Consider the following 20,405-nt stretch of genomic DNA (forward strand, 5'->3'; position numbering starts at 1 on the left):
GTGTTTTAGTTTAGTTTTCAGTGTTGGAGCTGAAGCCAGACCGAGCAGGTGTACTGTTGATCTCTCTGCCATGAAAAGACTGTGTCTTGATCATTTGGTGAATTCAGAATTATTAATGTTCTCAGTAGAGAATGTAAGCCTGATGTGCTTCTGGTAAAAGGTGTTTTAAAGTCATATGGATGTTAAAAGGAAAGCTTAAAGGATTACTTTGTGTTGTATTCGTTCGGGGTTGTACTTGATTGATGATTGCTAAGATGTTCACTGTATGTTTTAAAAAGGTTAACGGAGTTCATGGAATAAACAGTGTTTGCTTAAAAAAATACTTTTTCCATTTCTGCTGTACCACACCTGTCGAGTGGGCCGTGTGCTCCCCACACCACAATCTATTAAAAGTTGTGGGTCAGGTGAACTCCATGATACACTTTGGGGTTCGCTAAACCCTGGCCTATAACACACCCGCGTGAGTGAATGTGTCGGGGAGAAGCCGCCTGCAGACGAATGGGGAAAAGATACACACGTGGCCAAGGCACTGGAGAGGGACAGGAGACGCCCATCTCCGCGGGGTTCAGGATCTGGGCAGACATCTCGGACACTGACCTGGAGCACACGGTGATGGCGGCTTTCCTTGGAGGTGCGCCACGGCACTGCCGGGCGCTGAGGACTTCACGACGCCATCTGGGTGGACGTCAGGATGTTCCGGCGATGAAGCCAGGCTCCGCTGCCTGGGCGAGCGTCCGCTCCATTCTTCCAATCCGCTGGTCGCTGCAGCCGTTGCGGAGCTACATGTCGCTGAAGCTTTCCGGGGCTGCAACACACAGGAGAGGATTCCAATTTTAGTGAACTCTGCACAGTTACACAGTGGACAATTGTCACTCTGAATACACAGCGACTCTGCACAGTTACAGTGAACATTCCTTACCCTGAATACACAGCGACTCTGCACAGTTACAGTGAACATTCCTTACCCCGAATACACAGCGACTCTGCACAGTTACACAGTGAACAATCCTCACTCTGAATACACAGCGACTCTGCACAGTTACACAGTGGACAATTGTCACTCTGAATACACAGCGACTCTGCACAGTTACAGTGAACAGTCCTTACCCTGAATACAGAGCGACTCTGCACAGTTACACAGTGAACAATCCTCACTCTGAATACACAGCGACTCTGCAGTTACACAGTGAACCATCCTCACCCTGAATACACAGCGACTCTGCACAGTTACAGTGAACAATCCTCACCCTGAATACACAGCGACTCTGCACAGTTACACAGTGAACAATCCTCACCCTGAATACACAGCGACTCTGCACAGTTACAGTGAACATTCCTTACCCTGAATACACAGCGACTCTGCACAGTTACAGTGAACAATCCTCACCCTGAATACACAGCGACTCTGCAGTTACACCGTGAACAATCCTCACCCTGAATACACAGCGACTCTGCAGTTACACCGTGAACAATCCTCACCCTGAATACACAGCGACTCTGCAGTTACACCGTGAACAATCCTCACCCTGAATACACAGCGACTCTGCACAGTTACACAGTGAATAATCCTCACCCTGAATACACAGCGACTCTGCACAGTTATACAGTGAACAATCCTCACCCTGAATACACAGCGACTCTTCACAGTTACATAGTGAACCATCCTTACCCTGAATACACAGCGATTCTGCACAGTTACACAGTGAACAATCCTCACCCTGAATACACAGCGACTCTTCACAGTTACATAGTGAACCATCCTTACCCTGAATACACAGCGATTCTGCACAGTTACACAGTGAACAATCCTCACCCTGAATACACAGCGACGCTGCAGTTACACAGTGAACAATCCTCACCCTGAATACACAGCGACTCTGCACAGTTACACAGTGAACCATCCTCACCCTGAATACACAGCGACTCTGCAGTTACACATTGAACAATCCTTACCCTGAATGCACAGCGACTCTGCAGTTACACAGTGAACAATCCTTACCCTGAATACACGGCGACTCTGCAGTTACAGTGAAAAATCCTTACCCTGAATACACAGCGACTCTGCACAGTTACACAGTGAACCATCCTCACCCTGAATACACAGCGACTCTGCAGTTACACAGTGAACAATCCTTACCCTGAATACACAGCGACTCTGCAGTTACACAGTGAACAATCCTCACCCTGAATACACAGCGAACCATCTTCACCCTGAATACACAGCGAATCTGCACAGTTACACAGTGAACAATCCTCACCCTGAATACACAGCGACTCTGCACAGATACAGTGAACAATCCTCACTATGAATACACAGCGACACTGCACAGTTACACAGTGAACAATCCTTACTCTGAATACACAGCGACTCTGCAGTTACACAGTGAACAATCCTCACCCTGAATACACAGCGACTCTGCACAGTTACACAGTGAACAAACCTCACTCTGAATACACAGCGACTCTGCACACTTACACAGTGAACCATCCTCACCCTGAACACACAGCGACTCTGCACAGTTACACAGTGACTGATCGTCACCCTGAATACACAGCGACTCTGCACAGTTACACAGTGAACAATCCTCACCCTGAATACACAGCGACTCTGCAGTTACACAGAGAAGAATCCTCACCCTGAATACACAGCGACTCTGCAGTTACAGTGAACAATCCTCACCCTGAATACACAGCGACTCTGCAGTTACACAGTGAACAATCCTTACCCTGAATACACAGCGACTCTGCAGTTACACAGTGAACAATCCTCACCCTGAATACACAGCGACTCTGCACAGTTACACAGTGAACCATCTTCACCCTGAATACACAGCGACTCTGCACAGATACACAGAGAACAATTCTCACCCTGAATACACAGCGACTCTGCAGTTACATAGTGAACAATCCTCACCCTGAATACAGTGACTCTGCACAGATACAGTGAACGATCCTCACTATGAATACACAGCGACACTGCACAGTTACACAGTGAACAATCCTCACCCTGAATACACAGCGACTCTGCACAGTTACACAGTGAACAAACCTCACTCTGAATACACAGCGACTCTGCACAGTTACAGTGAACCATCCTCACCCTGAACACACAGCGACTCTGCACAGTTACACAGTGAACAATCCTCACCCTGAATACACAGCGACTCTGCACAGTTACACAGTGAACAATCCTCACCCTGAATACACAGCGATGCTGCACAGTTACACAGTGAACAATCCTCACCCTGAATGCACAGCGACTCTGCAGTTACACAGTGAACAATCCTCACCCTGAATACACAGCGACTCTGCAGTTACACAGTGACTGATCGTCACCCTGAATACACAGCGACTCTGCACAGTTACAGTGAACAATCCTCACCCTGAATACACAGCGACTCTGCAGTTACACAGAGAAGAATCCTCACCCTGAATACACAGCGATTCTGCACAGTTACACAGTGAACAATCCTCACCCTGAAAACACAGCGACTCTGCAGTTACGGTGAACAATCTTCACACTGAATACACAGCGACTCTGCAGTTACAGGGAACAATCCTCACCCTGAATACACAGCGTCTCTGGACAGTTACACAGAGAACAATTCTCACCCTGAATACACAGCGTCTCTGGACAGTTACACAGTGAACAATCCTCACCCTGAATACACAGCGACTCTGCAGTTACACAGTGAACCATCCTTACCCTGAACACACAGCGTCTCTGCACAGTTACACAGTGAACAATCCTCACCCTGAATGCTCAGCGGCTCTGCAGTTACAGTGAACCATCCTTACCCTGAATACACAGCGTCACGGCAGTTACACAGTGAATAATCCTTACCCTGAATACACAGCGACTCTCCACAGTTACACATTGAACAATCCTCACCCTGAATACACAGCGACTCTGCAGTTACACGGTGAACAATCCTCACCCTGAATACACAGCGACTCTGCAGTTACACAGTGAACCATCCTCACTGTGCTGAATACACAGGGACATTGCACAGTCACACAGTGAGTGATCCTTACCCTGAATACACAGCGACTCTGCAGTTACAATGAACAATCCTCACCCTGAATACACAGCGACTCTGCACAGTTACAGTGAACAATCCTCACCCTGAATACACAGCGACTCTGCAGTTACAGTGAACAATCCTCACCCTGAATCCACAGCGACTCTGCAATTACACAGTGAACAATCATCACCCTGAATACACAGCGATTCTGCAGTTAGACAGTGAATAATCCTCACCTTGAATACACAGCGACTCTGCAGTTACAGTGAACAATCCTCACCCTGAATACACAGCGACTCTGCAGTTACACAGTGAACCATCCTTACCCTGAATGCACAGCGACTCTGCAGTTAGACAGTGAATAATCCTCACCCTGAAAACACAGCGACTCTGCACAGTTACACAGTGAACAATCCTCACCCTGAATACACAGCGACTCTGCAGTTCCACAGTGAACCATCCTTACCCTGAACACACAGCGTCTCTGCACAGTTACACAGTGAACAATCCTCATCCTGAATGCTCAGCGGCTCTGCAGTTACAGTGAACCATCCTTACCCTGAATACACAGCGTCACGGCAGTTACACAGTGAATAATCCTTACCCTGAATACACAGCGACTCTCCACAGTTACACAGTGAACAATCCTCACCCTGAATACACAGCGACTCTGCAGTTACACAGTGAACCATCCTCACAGTGCTGAATACACAGGGACATTGCACAGTCAGTGAGTGATCCTTACCCTGAATACACAGCGACTCTGCAGTTACAATGAACAATCCTCACCCTGAATACACAGCGACTCTGCACAGTTACACAGTGAACAATCCTCACCTTGAATACACAGCGACTCTGCAGTTACAGTGAACAATCCTCACCTTGAATACACAGCGACTCTGCACAGTTACACAGTGAACAATCCTCACCCTGAATACACAGCAACGCTGCTCAGTTACACAGCGAACAATCCTGACCCGGAATACACAGCGACTCTGCACAGTTACCCAGTGAACAATCCTCACCCTGAAAACACAGCGACTCCGCAGTTACAGTGAACAATCTTCACACTGAATACACAGCGACTCTGCACAGTTACACAGTGAACAATCCTTACCCTGAATACACAACGACTCTGCAGTTACAGTGACCAATCCTCACCCTGAATACACAGCGTCTCTGGACAGTTACACAGTGAACAATCATCACCCTGAATACACAGCGTCTCTGGACAGTTACACAGTGAACAATCATCACCCTGAATACACAGCGTCTCTGGACAGTTACACAGTGAACAATCCTCACCCTGAATACACAGCGACTCTGCAGTTACACAGTGAACCATCCTTACCCTGAATACATAGCGACTCTGCACAGTGAACAATCCTTACTCTGAATACACAACGACTCTGCAGTTACACAGTGAACCATCCTCACCCTGAATACACAGCGACGCTGCACAGTTACACAGTGAACAATCCTCACCCTGAATACACTGCGTCTCTGCACAGTTACAGTGAACAATCCTCACCCTGAATACAGAGCGACTCAGCACAGTTACACAGTGAACAATCCTCACCCTGAATACACAGCGACTTTGCAGTTACCCAGTGAACAATCCTCACCCTGAATACACAGCGTCTCTGCACAGTTACACAGTGAACAATCCTCACCCTGAATACACAGCGACTTTGCAGTTACACAGTGAACAATCCTCACCCTGAATACACTGCGACTCTGCAGTTACACAGTGAACAATCCTTACCCTGAATACACAGCGACTCTGCAGTTACAGTGAACAATCCTCACCCTGAATACACAGCGACTCTGCAGTTACAGTGAACAATCCTCACCCTGAATACACAGCGTCTTTGGACAGTTACACAGTGAACAATCCTCACCCTGAATACACAGCGACTCTGCACAGTTACACAGTGAACAATCCTCACCCTGAATACACAGCGACTCTGCACAGTTACACAGTGAACAATCCTCACCCTGAATACACAGCGTCTTTGGACAGTTACACAGTGAACAATCCTCACCCTGAATACACAGCGACTCTGCACAGATACAGTGAACAATCCTCACTATGAATACACAGCGACACTGCACAGTTACACAGTGAACAATCCTTACTCTGAATACACAGCGACTCTGCAGTTACACAGTGAACAATCCTCACCCTGAATACACAGCGACTCTGCACAGTTACACAGTGAACAAACCTCACTCTGAATACACAGCGACTCTGCACAGTTACACAGTGAACCATCCTCACCCTGAACACACAGCGACTCTGCACAGTTACACAGTGACTGATCGTCACCCTGAATACACAGCGACTCTGCACAGTTACACAGTGAACAATCCTCACTCTGAATACACAGCGACTCTGCAGTTACACAGAGAAGAATCCTCACCCTGAATACACAGCGACTCTGCAGTTACACAGTGAACAATCCTCACCCTGAATACACAGCGACTCTGCAGTTACACAGTGAACAATCCTTACCCTGAATACACAGCGACTCTGCAGTTACACAGTGAACAATCCTCACCCTGAATACACAGCGACTCTGCACAGTTACACAGTGAACCATCTTCACCCTGAATACACAGCGACTCTGCACAGATACACAGAGAACAATTCTCACCCTGAATACACATCGACTCTGCAGTTACAAAGTGAACAATCCTCACCCTGAATACACAGTGACTCTGCACAGATACAGTGAACAATCCTCACTATGAATACACAGCGACACTGCACAGTTACACAGTGAACAATCCTCACCCTGAATACACAGCGACACTGCACAGTTACACAGTGAACAATCCTTACTCTGAATACACAGCGACTCTGCACAGTTACACAGTGAACAATCCTCACCCTGAATACACAGCGACTCTGCACAGTTACACAGTGAACAAACCTCACTCTGAATACACAGCGACTCTGCAGTTACAGTGAACAATCCTCACTGTGCTGAATACACAGCGACTCTGCACAGTTACACAGTGAACAATCCTCACCCTGAATACACTGCGACTGTGCAGTTACAGTGAACCATCCTCACCCTGAATACACAGCGATGCTGCACAGTTACAGTGAACAATCCTCATCCTGAATGCTCTGCGGCTCTGCAGTTACACTGAACCATTCTTACCCTGAATACACAGCGACACGGCAGTTACACAGTGAATAATCCTCACCCTGAATACACAGCGACTCTGCACAGTTACGCAGTGAACAATCCTCACCTGAATACACAGCGACTCTGCAGCTACACAGTGAACAATTCTTACCCAGAATACACAGCGACTCTGCACAGTTACACAGTGAACATTCCTCACCCTGAATACACAGCGACTCTGCACAGTTACACAGTGAACATTCCTCACCCTGAATACACAGCGACGCTGCACAGTTCCGCAATGAACAAAACCTCACTCTGAAGACACAGCGACTCTGCACAGTTACACAGTGAACCATCCTTACCCTGCAGAATACACAGCTACTCTGCAGTTACACAGTGAACAAACCTCACTCTGAAGACACAGCGACGCTGCACAGTTACACAGTGAACCATCCTTACCCTCAATACACAGCGCCTCTGCACAGTGAAACATTCAACAATCCTCACACAGAATACACAGCGACTCTGCACAGTTACACAGTGAACCATCCTTACCCTGAATACATAGCGACTCTGCACAGTGAACAATCCTTACCCTGAATACACATCGACTCTGCAGTTACACAGTGAACAATACTTATCCTGAATACACAGCGACTCTGCAGTTACACAGTGAACAATCCTCACCCTGAATACACAGCGACTCTGCAGTTACACAGTGAACAATCCTCACCCTGAATACACGGTGACTCTGCACAGTTACAGTGAACAATCCTCACCCTGAATACACAGCGACACTGCACAGTTACACAGTGAACAATCCTTACCCTGAATACACAGTGACTCTGCACAGTTACACAGTGAACAATCCTCACCCTGAATACACAGCGACTCTGCACAGTTACACAGTGAATAATCCTCACCCTGAATACACAGCGACTCTGCACAGTTACACAGTGAACAATCCTCACCCTGAATACACAGCGACTCTTCACAGTTACAGTGAACAATCCTCACCCTGAATACACAGCGACGCTGCAGTTACACAGTGAACAATCCTCACCCTGAATACACAGCGACTCTGCACAGTTACACAGTAAACCATCCTCACCCTGAATACACAGCGACTCTGCAGTTACACAGTGAACAATCCTTACCCTGAATGCACAGCGACTCTGCAGTTACACAGTGAACAATCCTTACCCTGAATACACGGCGACTCTGCAGTTACAGTGAAAAATCCTTACCCTGAATACACAGCGACTCTGCACAGTTACACAGTGAACCATCCTCACCCTGAATACACAGCGACTCTGCAGTTACACAGTGAACAATCCTTACCCTGAATGCACAGCGACTCTGCAGTTACACAGTGAACAATCCTCACCCTGAATACACAGCGACTCTGCAGTTACACAGTGAACAATCCTTACCCTGAATACACAGCGACTCTGCAGTTACACAGTGAACAATCCTCACCCTGAATACACAGCGACTCTGGACAGTTACACAGTGAACCATCTTCACCCTGAATACACAGCGAATCTGCACAGTTACACAGTGAACAATCCTCACCCTGAATACACAGCGACTCTGCACAGATACAGTGAACAATCCTCACTATGAATACACAGCGACACTGCACAGTTACACAGTGAACAATCCTTACTCTAAATACACAGCGACTCTGCAGTTACACAGTGAACAATCCTCACCCTGAATACACAGCGACTCTGCACAGTTACACAGTGAACAAACCTCACTCTGAATACACAGCGACTCTGCACAGTTACACAGTGAACCATCCTCACCCTGAACACACAGCGACTCTGCACAGTTACACAGTGACTGATCGTCACCCTGAATACACAGCGACTCTGCACAGTTACACAGTGAACAATCCTCACTCTGAATACACAGCGACTCTGCAGTTACACAGAGAAGAATCCTCACCCTGAATACACAGCGACTCTGCAGTTACACAGTGAACAATCCTCACCCTGAATACACAGCGACTCTGCAGTTACACAGTGAACAATCCTTACCCTGAATACACAGCGACTCTGCAGTTACACAGTGAACAATCCTCACCCTGAATACACAGCGACTCTGCACAGTTACACAGTGAACCATCTTCACCCTGAATACACAGCGACTCTGCACAGATACACAGAGAACAATTCTCACCCTGAATACACATCGACTCTGCAGTTACAAAGTGAACAATCCTCACCCTGAATACACAGTGACTCTGCACAGATACAGTGAACAATCCTCACTATGAATACACAGCGACACTGCACAGTTACACAGTGAACAATCCTCACCCTGAATACACAGCGACTCTGCACAGTTACAGTGAACAATCCTCACCCTGAATACACAGCGACTCTGCAGTTACACAGAGAAGAATCCTCACCCTGAATACACAGCGACTCTGCAGTTACACAGTGAACAATCCTCACCCTGAATACACAGCGACTCTGCAGTTACACAGTGAACAATCCTTACCCTGAATACACAGCGACTCTGCAGTTACACAGTGAACAATCCTTACCCTGAATACACAGCGACTCTGCAGTTACACAGTGAACAATCCTCACCCTGAATACACAGCGACTCTGCACAGATACACAGAGAACAATTCTCACCCTGAATACACATCGACTCTGCAGTTACAAAGTGAACAATCCTCACCCTGAATACACAGTGACTCTGCACAGATACAGTGAACAATCCTCACTATGAATACACAGCGACACTGCACAGTTACACAGTGAACAATCCTCACCCTGAATACACAGCGACACTGCACAGTTACACAGTGAACAATCCTTACTCTGAATACACAGCGACTCTGCACAGTTACACAGTGAACAATCCTCACCCTGAATACACAGCGACTCTGCACAGTTACACAGTGAACAAACCTCACTCTGAATACACAGCGACTCTGCACAGTTACAGTGAACCATCCTCACCCTGAACACACAGCGACTCTGCACAGTTACAGAGTGAAGAATCCTCACCCTGAATACACAGCGACTCTGCACAGTTACACAGTGACTGATCGTCACCCTGAATACACAGCGACTCTGCACAGTTACACAGTGAACAATCCTCACCCTGAATACACAGCGACACTGCACAGTTACACAGTGAACAATCCTTACTCTGAATACACAGCGACTCTGCACAGTTACACAGTGAACAATCCTCACCCTGAATACACAGCGACTCTGCACAGTTACACAGTGAACAAACCTCACTCTGAATACACAGCGACTCTGCAGTTACAGTGAACAATCCTCACTGTGCTGAATACACAGCGACTCTGCACAGTTACACAGTGAACAATCCTCACCCTGAATACACTGCGACTGTGCAGTTACAGTGAACCATCCTCACCCTGAATACACAGCGATGCTGCACAGTTACAGTGAACAATCCTCATCCTGAATGCTCTGCGGCTCTGCAGTTACACTGAACCATTCTTACCCTGAATACACAGCGACACGGCAGTTACACAGTGAATAATCCTCACCCTGAATACACAGCGACTCTGCACAGTTACGCAGTGAACAATCCTCACCTGAATACACAGCGACTCTGCAGCTACACAGTGAACAATTCTTACCCAGAATACACAGCGACTCTGCACAGTTACACAGTGAACATTCCTCACCCTGAATACACAGCGACTCTGCACAGTTACACAGTGAACATTCCTCACCCTGAATACACAGCGACGCTGCACAGTTCCGCAATGAACAAAACCTCACTCTGAAGACACAGCGACTCTGCACAGTTACACAGTGAACCATCCTTACCCTGCAGAATACACAGCTACTCTGCAGTTACACAGTGAACAAACCTCACTCTGAAGACACAGCGACGCTGCACAGTTACACAGTGAACCATCCTTACCCTCAATACACAGCGCCTCTGCACAGTGAAACATTCAACAATCCTCACACAGAATACACAGCGACTCTGCACAGTTACACAGTGAACCATCCTTACCCTGAATACATAGCGACTCTGCACAGTGAACAATCCTTACCCTGAATACACATCGACTCTGCAGTTACACAGTGAACAATACTTATCCTGAATACACAGCGACTCTGCAGTTACACAGTGAACAATCCTCACCCTGAATACACAGCGACTCTGCAGTTACACAGTGAACAATCCTCACCCTGAATACACGGTGACTCTGCACAGTTACAGTGAACAATCCTCACCCTGAATACACAGCGACACTGCACAGTTACACAGTGAACAATCCTTACCCTGAATACACAGTGACTCTGCACAGTTACACAGTGAACAATCCTCACCCTGAATACACAGCGACTCTGCACAGTTACACAGTGAATAATCCTCACCCTGAATACACAGCGACTCTGCACAGTTACACAGTGAACAATCCTCACCCTGAATACACAGCGACTCTTCACAGTTACAGTGAACAATCCTCACCCTGAATACACAGCGACGCTGCAGTTACACAGTGAACAATCCTCACCCTGAATACACAGCGACTCTGCACAGTTACACAGTAAACCATCCTCACCCTGAATACACAGCGACTCTGCAGTTACACAGTGAACAATCCTTACCCTGAATGCACAGCGACTCTGCAGTTACACAGTGAACAATCCTTACCCTGAATACACGGCGACTCTGCAGTTACAGTGAAAAATCCTTACCCTGAATACACAGCGACTCTGCACAGTTACACAGTGAACCATCCTCACCCTGAATACACAGCGACTCTGCAGTTACACAGTGAACAATCCTTACCCTGAATGCACAGCGACTCTGCAGTTACACAGTGAACAATCCTCACCCTGAATACACAGCGACTCTGCAGTTACACAGTGAACAATCCTTACCCTGAATACACAGCGACTCTGCAGTTACACAGTGAACAATCCTCACCCTGAATACACAGCGACTCTGGACAGTTACACAGTGAACCATCTTCACCCTGAATACACAGCGAATCTGCACAGTTACACAGTGAACAATCCTCACCCTGAATACACAGCGACTCTGCACAGATACAGTGAACAATCCTCACTATGAATACACAGCGACACTGCACAGTTACACAGTGAACAATCCTTACTCTAAATACACAGCGACTCTGCAGTTACACAGTGAACAATCCTCACCCTGAATACACAGCGACTCTGCACAGTTACACAGTGAACAAACCTCACTCTGAATACACAGCGACTCTGCACAGTTACACAGTGAACCATCCTCACCCTGAACACACAGCGACTCTGCACAGTTACACAGTGACTGATCGTCACCCTGAATACACAGCGACTCTGCACAGTTACACAGTGAACAATCCTCACTCTGAATACACAGCGACTCTGCAGTTACACAGAGAAGAATCCTCACCCTGAATACACAGCGACTCTGCAGTTACACAGTGAACAATCCTCACCCTGAATACACAGCGACTCTGCAGTTACACAGTGAACAATCCTTACCCTGAATACACAGCGACTCTGCAGTTACACAGTGAACAATCCTCACCCTGAATACACAGCGACTCTGCACAGTTACACAGTGAACCATCTTCACCCTGAATACACAGCGACTCTGCACAGATACACAGAGAACAATTCTCACCCTGAATACACATCGACTCTGCAGTTACAAAGTGAACAATCCTCACCCTGAATACACAGTGACTCTGCACAGATACAGTGAACAATCCTCACTATGAATACACAGCGACACTGCACAGTTACACAGTGAACAATCCTCACCCTGAATACACAGCGACACTGCACAGTTACACAGTGAACAATCCTTACTCTGAATACACAGCGACTCTGCACAGTTACACAGTGAACAATCCTCACCCTGAATACACAGCGACTCTGCACAGTTACACAGTGAACAAACCTCACTCTGAATACACAGCGACTCTGCACAGTTACAGTGAACCATCCTCACCCTGAACACACAGCGACTCTGCACAGTTACAGAGTGAAGAATCCTCACCCTGAATACACAGCGACTCTGCACAGTTACACAGTGACTGATCGTCACCCTGAATACACAGCGACTCTGCACAGTTACAGTGAACAATCCTCACCCTGAATACACAGCGACTCTGCACAGTTACACAGTGAACAATCCTCACCCTGAATACACAGCGACTCTGCAGTTACACAGAGAAGAATCCTCACCCTGAATACACAGCGACTCTGCAGTTACACAGTGAACAATCCTCACCCTGAATACACAGCGACTCTGCAGTTACACAGTGAACAATCCTTACCCTGAATACACAGCGACTCTGCAGTTACACAGTGAACAATCCTTACCCTGAATACACAGCGACTCTGCAGTTACACAGTGAACAATCCTCACCCTGAATACACAGCGACTCTGCACAGATACACAGAGAACAATTCTCACCCTGAATACACATCGACTCTGCAGTTACAAAGTGAACAATCCTCACCCTGAATACACAGTGACTCTGCACAGATACAGTGAACAATCCTCACTATGAATACACAGCGACACTGCACAGTTACACAGTGAACAATCCTCACCCTGAATACACAGCGACACTGCACAGTTACACAGTGAACAATCCTTACTCTGAATACACAGCGACTCTGCACAGTTACACAGTGAACAATCCTCACCCTGAATACACAGCGACTCTGCACAGTTACACAGTGAACAAACCTCACTCTGAATACACAGCGACTCTGCACAGTTACAGTGAACCATCCTCACCCTGAACACACAGCGACTCTGCACAGTTACAGAGTGAAGAATCCTCACCCTGAATACACAGCGACTCTGCACAGTTACACAGTGACTGATCGTCACCCTGAATACACAGCGACTCTGCACAGTTACAGTGAACAATCCTCACCCTGAATACACAGCGACTCTGCAGTTACACAGAGAAGAATCCTCACCCTGAATACACAGCGACTCTGCAGTTACACAGAGAACAATCCTCACCCGGAATACACAGCGATTCTGCACAGTTACACAGTGAACAATCCTCACCCTGAAAACACAGCGACTCTGCAGTTACAGTGAACAATCTTCACACTGAATACACAGCGACTCTGCAGTTACACAGTGAACAATCATTACCCTGAATACACAGCGACTCTGCAGTTACAGGGAACAATCCTCACCCTGAATACACAGCGTCTCTGGACAGTTACACTGAGAACAATTCTCACCCTGAATACACAGCTTCTCTGGACAGTTACACAGTGAACAATCCTCACCCTGAATACACAGCGACTCTGCAGTGACACAGTGAACCATCCTTACCCTGAACACACAGCGTCTCTGCACAGTTACACAGTGAACAATCCTCACCCTGAATGCTCAGCGGCTCTGCAGTTACAGTGAACCATCCTTACCCTGAATACACAGCGTCACGGCAGTTACACAGTGAATAATCCTTACCCTGAATACACAGCGACTCTCCACAGTTACACATTGAACAATCCTCACCCTGAATACACAGCGACTCTGCAGTTACACGGTGAACAATCCTCACCCTGAATACACAGCGACTCTGCAGTTACACAGTGAACCATCCTCACTGTGCTGAATACACAGGGACATTGCACAGTCACACAGTGAGTGATCCTTACCCTGAATACACAGCGACTCTGCAGTTACAATGAACAATCCTCACCCTGAATACACAGCGACTCTGCACAGTTACAGTGAACAATCCTCACCCTGAATACACAGCGACTCTGCACAGTTACAGTGAACAATCCTCACCCTGAATCCACAGCGACTCTGCAGTTACAGTGAACAATCCTCACCCTGAATACACAGCGACTCTGCACAGTTACACAGTGAACAATCCTCACCTTGAATACACAGCGACTCTGCAGTTACAGTGAACAATCCTCACCTTGAATACACAGCGACTCTGCACAGTTACACAGTGAACAATCCTCACCCTGAATACACAGCGATGCTGCACAGTTACACAGTGAACAATCCTCACCTGAATACACAGCGACTCTGCAGCTACACAGTGAACAATTCTTACCCGGAATACACAGCGACTCTGCACTGTTACACAGTTAACAATCCTCACCCTGAATACACAGCAACGCTGCTCAGTTGCACAGCGAACAATCCTCACCCGGAATACACAGCGACTCTGCACAGTTACCCAGTGAACAATCCTCACCCTGAATACACAACGACTCTGCAGTTACAGTGAACAATCCTCACCCTGAATACACAGCGTCTCTGGACAGTTACACAGTGAACAATCGTCACCCTGAATACACAGCGTCTCTGGACAGTTACACAGTGAACAATCCTTACCCTGAATACACAGCGACTCTGCAGTTACACAGTGAACAATCCTTACCCGGAATACAAGGCGACTCTGCACAGTTACACAGTGAACAATCCTCGCCCTGAATACACAGCGTCTCTGGACAGTTACACAGTGAACAATCCTCACCCTGAATACACAGCGACTCTGCAGTTACACAGTGAACCATCCTTACCCTGAATACATAGCGACTCTGCACAGTGAACAATCCTTACCCTGAATACACAACGACTCTGCAATTACACAGTGAACCATCCTCACCCTGAATACACAGCGACGCTGCACAGTTACACAGTGAACAATCCTCACCCTGAATACAGAGCGACACTGCACAGTTACATAGTGAACAATCCTCACTCTGAATACACAGCGACTCTGCAGTTACACAGAGAAGAATCCTCACCCTGAATACACAGCGACTCTGCAGTTACACAGTGAACAATCCTCACCCTGAATACACAGCGACTCTGCAGTTACACAGTGAACAATCCTCACCCTGAATACACAGCGACTCTGCACAGATACACAGAGAACAATTCTCACCCTGAATACACATCGACTCTGCAGTTACAAAGTGAACAATCCTCACCCTGAATACACAGTGACTCTGCACAGATACAGTGAACAATCCTCACTATGAATACACAGCGACACTGCACAGTTACACAGTGAACAATCCTCACCCTGAATACACAGCGACACTGCACAGTTACACAGTGAACAATCCTTACTCTGAATACACAGCGACTCTGCACAGTTACACAGTGAACAATCCTCACCCTGAATACACAGCGACTCTGCACAGTTACACAGTGAACAAACCTCACTCTGAATACACAGCGACTCTGCACAGTTACAGTGAACCATCCTCACCCTGAACACACAGCGACTCTGCACATTTACAGAGTGAAGAATCCTCACCCTGAATACACAGCGACTCTGCACAGTTACACAGTGACTGATCGTCACCCTGAATACACAGCGACTCTGCACAGTTACAGTGAACAATCCTCACCCTGAATACACAGCGACTCTGCACAGTTACAGTGAACAATCCTCACCCTGAATACACAGCGACTCTGCAGTTACACAGAGAAGAATCCTCACCCTGAATACACAGCGACTCTGCAGTTACACAGAGAACAATCCTCACCCGGAATACACAGCGATTCTGCACAGTTACACAGTGAACAATCCTCACCCTGAAAACACAGCGACTCTGCAGTTACAGTGAACAATCTTCACACTGAATACACAGCGACTCTGCAGTTACACAGTGAACAATCATTACCCTGAATACACAGCGACTCTGCATTTACAGGGAAAAATCCTCACCCTGAATACACAGCGTCTCTGGACAGTTACACTGAGAACAATTCTCACCCTGAATACACAGCGTCTCTGGACAGTTACACAGTGAACAATCCTCACCCTGAATACACAGCGACTCTGCAGTTACACAGTGAACCATCCTTACCCTGAACACACAGCGTCTCTGCACAGTTACACAGTGAACAATCCTCACCCTGAATGCTCAGCGGCTCTGCAGTTACAGTGAACCATCCTTACCCTGAATACACAGCGTCACGGCAGTTACACAGTGAATAATCCTTACCCTGAATACACAGCGACTCTCCACAGTTACACATTGAACAATCCTCACCCTGAATACACAGCGACTCTGCAGTTACACGGTGAACAATCCTCACCCTGAATACACAGCGACTCTGCAGTTACACAGTGAACCATCCTCACTGTGCTGAATACACAGGGACATTGCACAGTCACACAGTGAGTGATCCTTACCCTGAATACACAGCGACTCTGCAGTTACAATGAACAATCCTCACCCTGAATACACAGCGACTCTGCACAGTTAGTGAACAATCCTCACCCTGAATCCACAGCGACTCTGCAGTTACAGTGAACAATCCTCACCCTGAATACACAGCGACTCTGCACAGTTACACAGTGAACAATCCTCACCTTGAATACACAGCGACTCTGCAGTTACAGTGAACAATCCTCACCTTGAATACACAGCGACTCTGCACAGTTACACAGTGAACAATCCTCACCTTGAATACACAGCGACTCTGCACAGTTACACAGTGAACAATCCTCACCCTGAATACACAGCGATGCTGCACAGTTACACAGTGAACAATCCTCACCTGAATACACAGCGACTCTGCAGCTACACAGTGAACAATTCTTACCCGGAATACACAGCGACTCTGCACTGTTACACAGTTAACAATCCTCACCCTGAATACACAGCAACGCTGCTCAGTTGCACAGCGAACAATCCTCACCCGGAATACACAGCGACTCTGCACAGTTACCCAGTGAACAATCCTCACCCTGAAAACACAGCGACTCCGCAGTTACAGTGAACAATCTTCACACTGAATACACAGCGACTCTGTACAGTTACACGGTGAACAATCCTTACCCTGAATACACAACGACTCTGCAGTTACAGTGAACAATCCTCACCCTGAATACACAGCGTCTCTGGACAGTTACACAGTGAACAATCGTCACCCTGAATACACAGCGTCTCTGGACAGTTACACAGTGAACAATCCTTACCCGGAATACAAGGCGACTCTGCACAGTTACACAGTGAACAATCCTCGCCCTGAATACACAGCGTCTCTGGACAGTTACACAGTGAACAATCCTCACCCTGAATACACAGCGACTCTGCAGTTACACAGTGAACCATCCTTACCCTGAATACATAGCGACTCTGCACAGTGAACAATCCTTACCCTGAATACACAACGACTCTGCAGTTACACAGTGAACCATCCTCACCCTGAATACACAGCGACGCTGCACAGTTACACAGTGAACAATCCTCACCCTGAATACAGAGCGACTCTGCACAGTTACACAGTGAACAATCCTCACTCTGAATACACAGCGACTCTGCAGTTACACAGAGAAGAATCCTCACCCTGAATACACAGCGACTCTGCAGTTACACAGTGAACAATCCTCACCCTGAATACACAGCGACTCTGCAGTTACACAGTGAACAATCCTTACCCTGAATACACAGCGACTCTGCAGTTACACAGTGAACAATCCTCACCCTGAATACACAGCGACTCTGCACAGTTACACAGTGAACCATCTTCACCCTGAATACACAGCGACTCTGCACAGATACACAGAGAACAATTCTCACCCTGAATACACATCGACTCTGCAGTTACAAAGTGAACAATCCTCACCCTGAATACACAGTGACTCTGCACAGATACAGTGAACAATCCTCACTATGAATACACAGCGACACTGCACAGTTACACAGTGAACAATCCTCACCCTGAATACACAGCGACACTGCACAGTTACACAGTGAACAATCCTTACTCTGAATACACAGCGACTCTGCACAGTTACACAGTGAACAATCCTCACCCTGAATACACAGCGACTCTGCACAGTTACACAGTGAACAAACCTCACTCTGAATACACAGCGACTCTGCACAGTTACAGTGAACCATCCTCACCCTGAACACACAGCGACTCTGCACAGTTACAGAGTGAAGAATCCTCACCCTGAATACACAGCGACTCTGCACAGTTACAGAGTGACTGATCGTCACCCTGAATACACAGCGACTCTGCACAGTTACAGTGAACAATCCTTACCCTGAATACACAGCGACTCTGCACAGTTACAGTGAACAATCCTCACCCAGAATACACAGCGACTCTGCACAGTTACAGTGAACAATCCTCACCCTGAATACACAGCGACTCTGCAGTTACACAGAGAAGAATCCTCACCCTGAATACACAGCGACTCTGCAGTTACACAGAGAACAATCCTCACCCGGAATACACAGCGACTCTGCACAGTTACACAGTGAACAATCCTCACCCTGAAAACACAGCGACTCTGCAGTTACAGTGAACAATCTTCACACTGAATACACAGCGACTCTGCAGTTACACAGTGAACAATCATTACCCTGAATACACAGCGACTCTGCATTTACAGGGAACAATCCTCACCCTGAATACACAGCGTCTCTGGACAGTTACACTGAGAACAATTCTCACCCTGAATACACAGCGTCTCTGGACAGTTACACAGTGAACAATCCTCACCCTGAATACACAGCGACTCTGCAGTTACACAGTGAACCATCCTTACCCTGAACACACAGCGTCTCTGCACAGTTACACAGTGAACAATCCTCACCCTGAATGCTCAGCGGCTCTGCAGTTACAGTGAACCATCCTTACCCTGAATACACAGCGTCACGGCAGTTACACAGTGAATAATCCTTACCCTGAATACACAGCGACTCTCCACAGTTACACATTGAACAATCCTCACCCTGAATACACAGCGACTCTGCAGTTACACGGTGAACAATCCTCACCCTGAATACACAGCGACTCTGCAGTTACACAGTGAACCATCCTCACTGTGCTGAATACACAGGGACATTGCACAGTCACACAGTGAGTGATCCTTACCCTGAATACACAGCGACTCTGCAGTTACAATGAACAATCCTCACCCTGAATACACAGCGACTCTGCACAGTTACAGTGAACAATCCTCACCCTGAATACACAGCGACTCTGCACAGTTAGTGAACAATCCTCACCCTGAATCCACAGCGACTCTGCAGTTACAGTGAACAATCCTCACCCTGAATACACAGCGACTCTGCACAGTTACACAGTGAACAATCCTCACCTTGAATACACAGCGACTCTGCAGTTACAGTGAACAATCCTCACCTTGAATACACAGCGACTCTGCACAGTTACACAGTGAACAATCCTCACCCTGAATACACTGCGACTGTGCAGTTACAGTGAA

The 20,405-nt window shown here is 47.3% G+C and overlaps 1 protein-coding gene across 1 annotated transcript in view; it reads right to left on the reverse strand.

Annotated features, from left to right (window-relative positions):
• otud5a (OTU deubiquitinase 5a) overlaps positions 1-20,405 on the reverse strand; it is a 149,210-nt gene that overhangs the window by 20,647 nt on the left and 108,158 nt on the right. The window contains exon 6 of the mRNA XM_072489026.1: positions 598-805. Coding sequence (XP_072345127.1) covers positions 598-805 — 208 coding nt within the window. The remainder of the gene's footprint in view (positions 1-597; positions 806-20,405) is intronic.

Source organism: Scyliorhinus torazame, chromosome 22, assembly GCF_047496885.1.
Source record: "Scyliorhinus torazame isolate Kashiwa2021f chromosome 22, sScyTor2.1, whole genome shotgun sequence".
In the NCBI taxonomy this organism is placed as follows: Eukaryota; Metazoa; Chordata; class Chondrichthyes; order Carcharhiniformes; family Scyliorhinidae; genus Scyliorhinus; species Scyliorhinus torazame.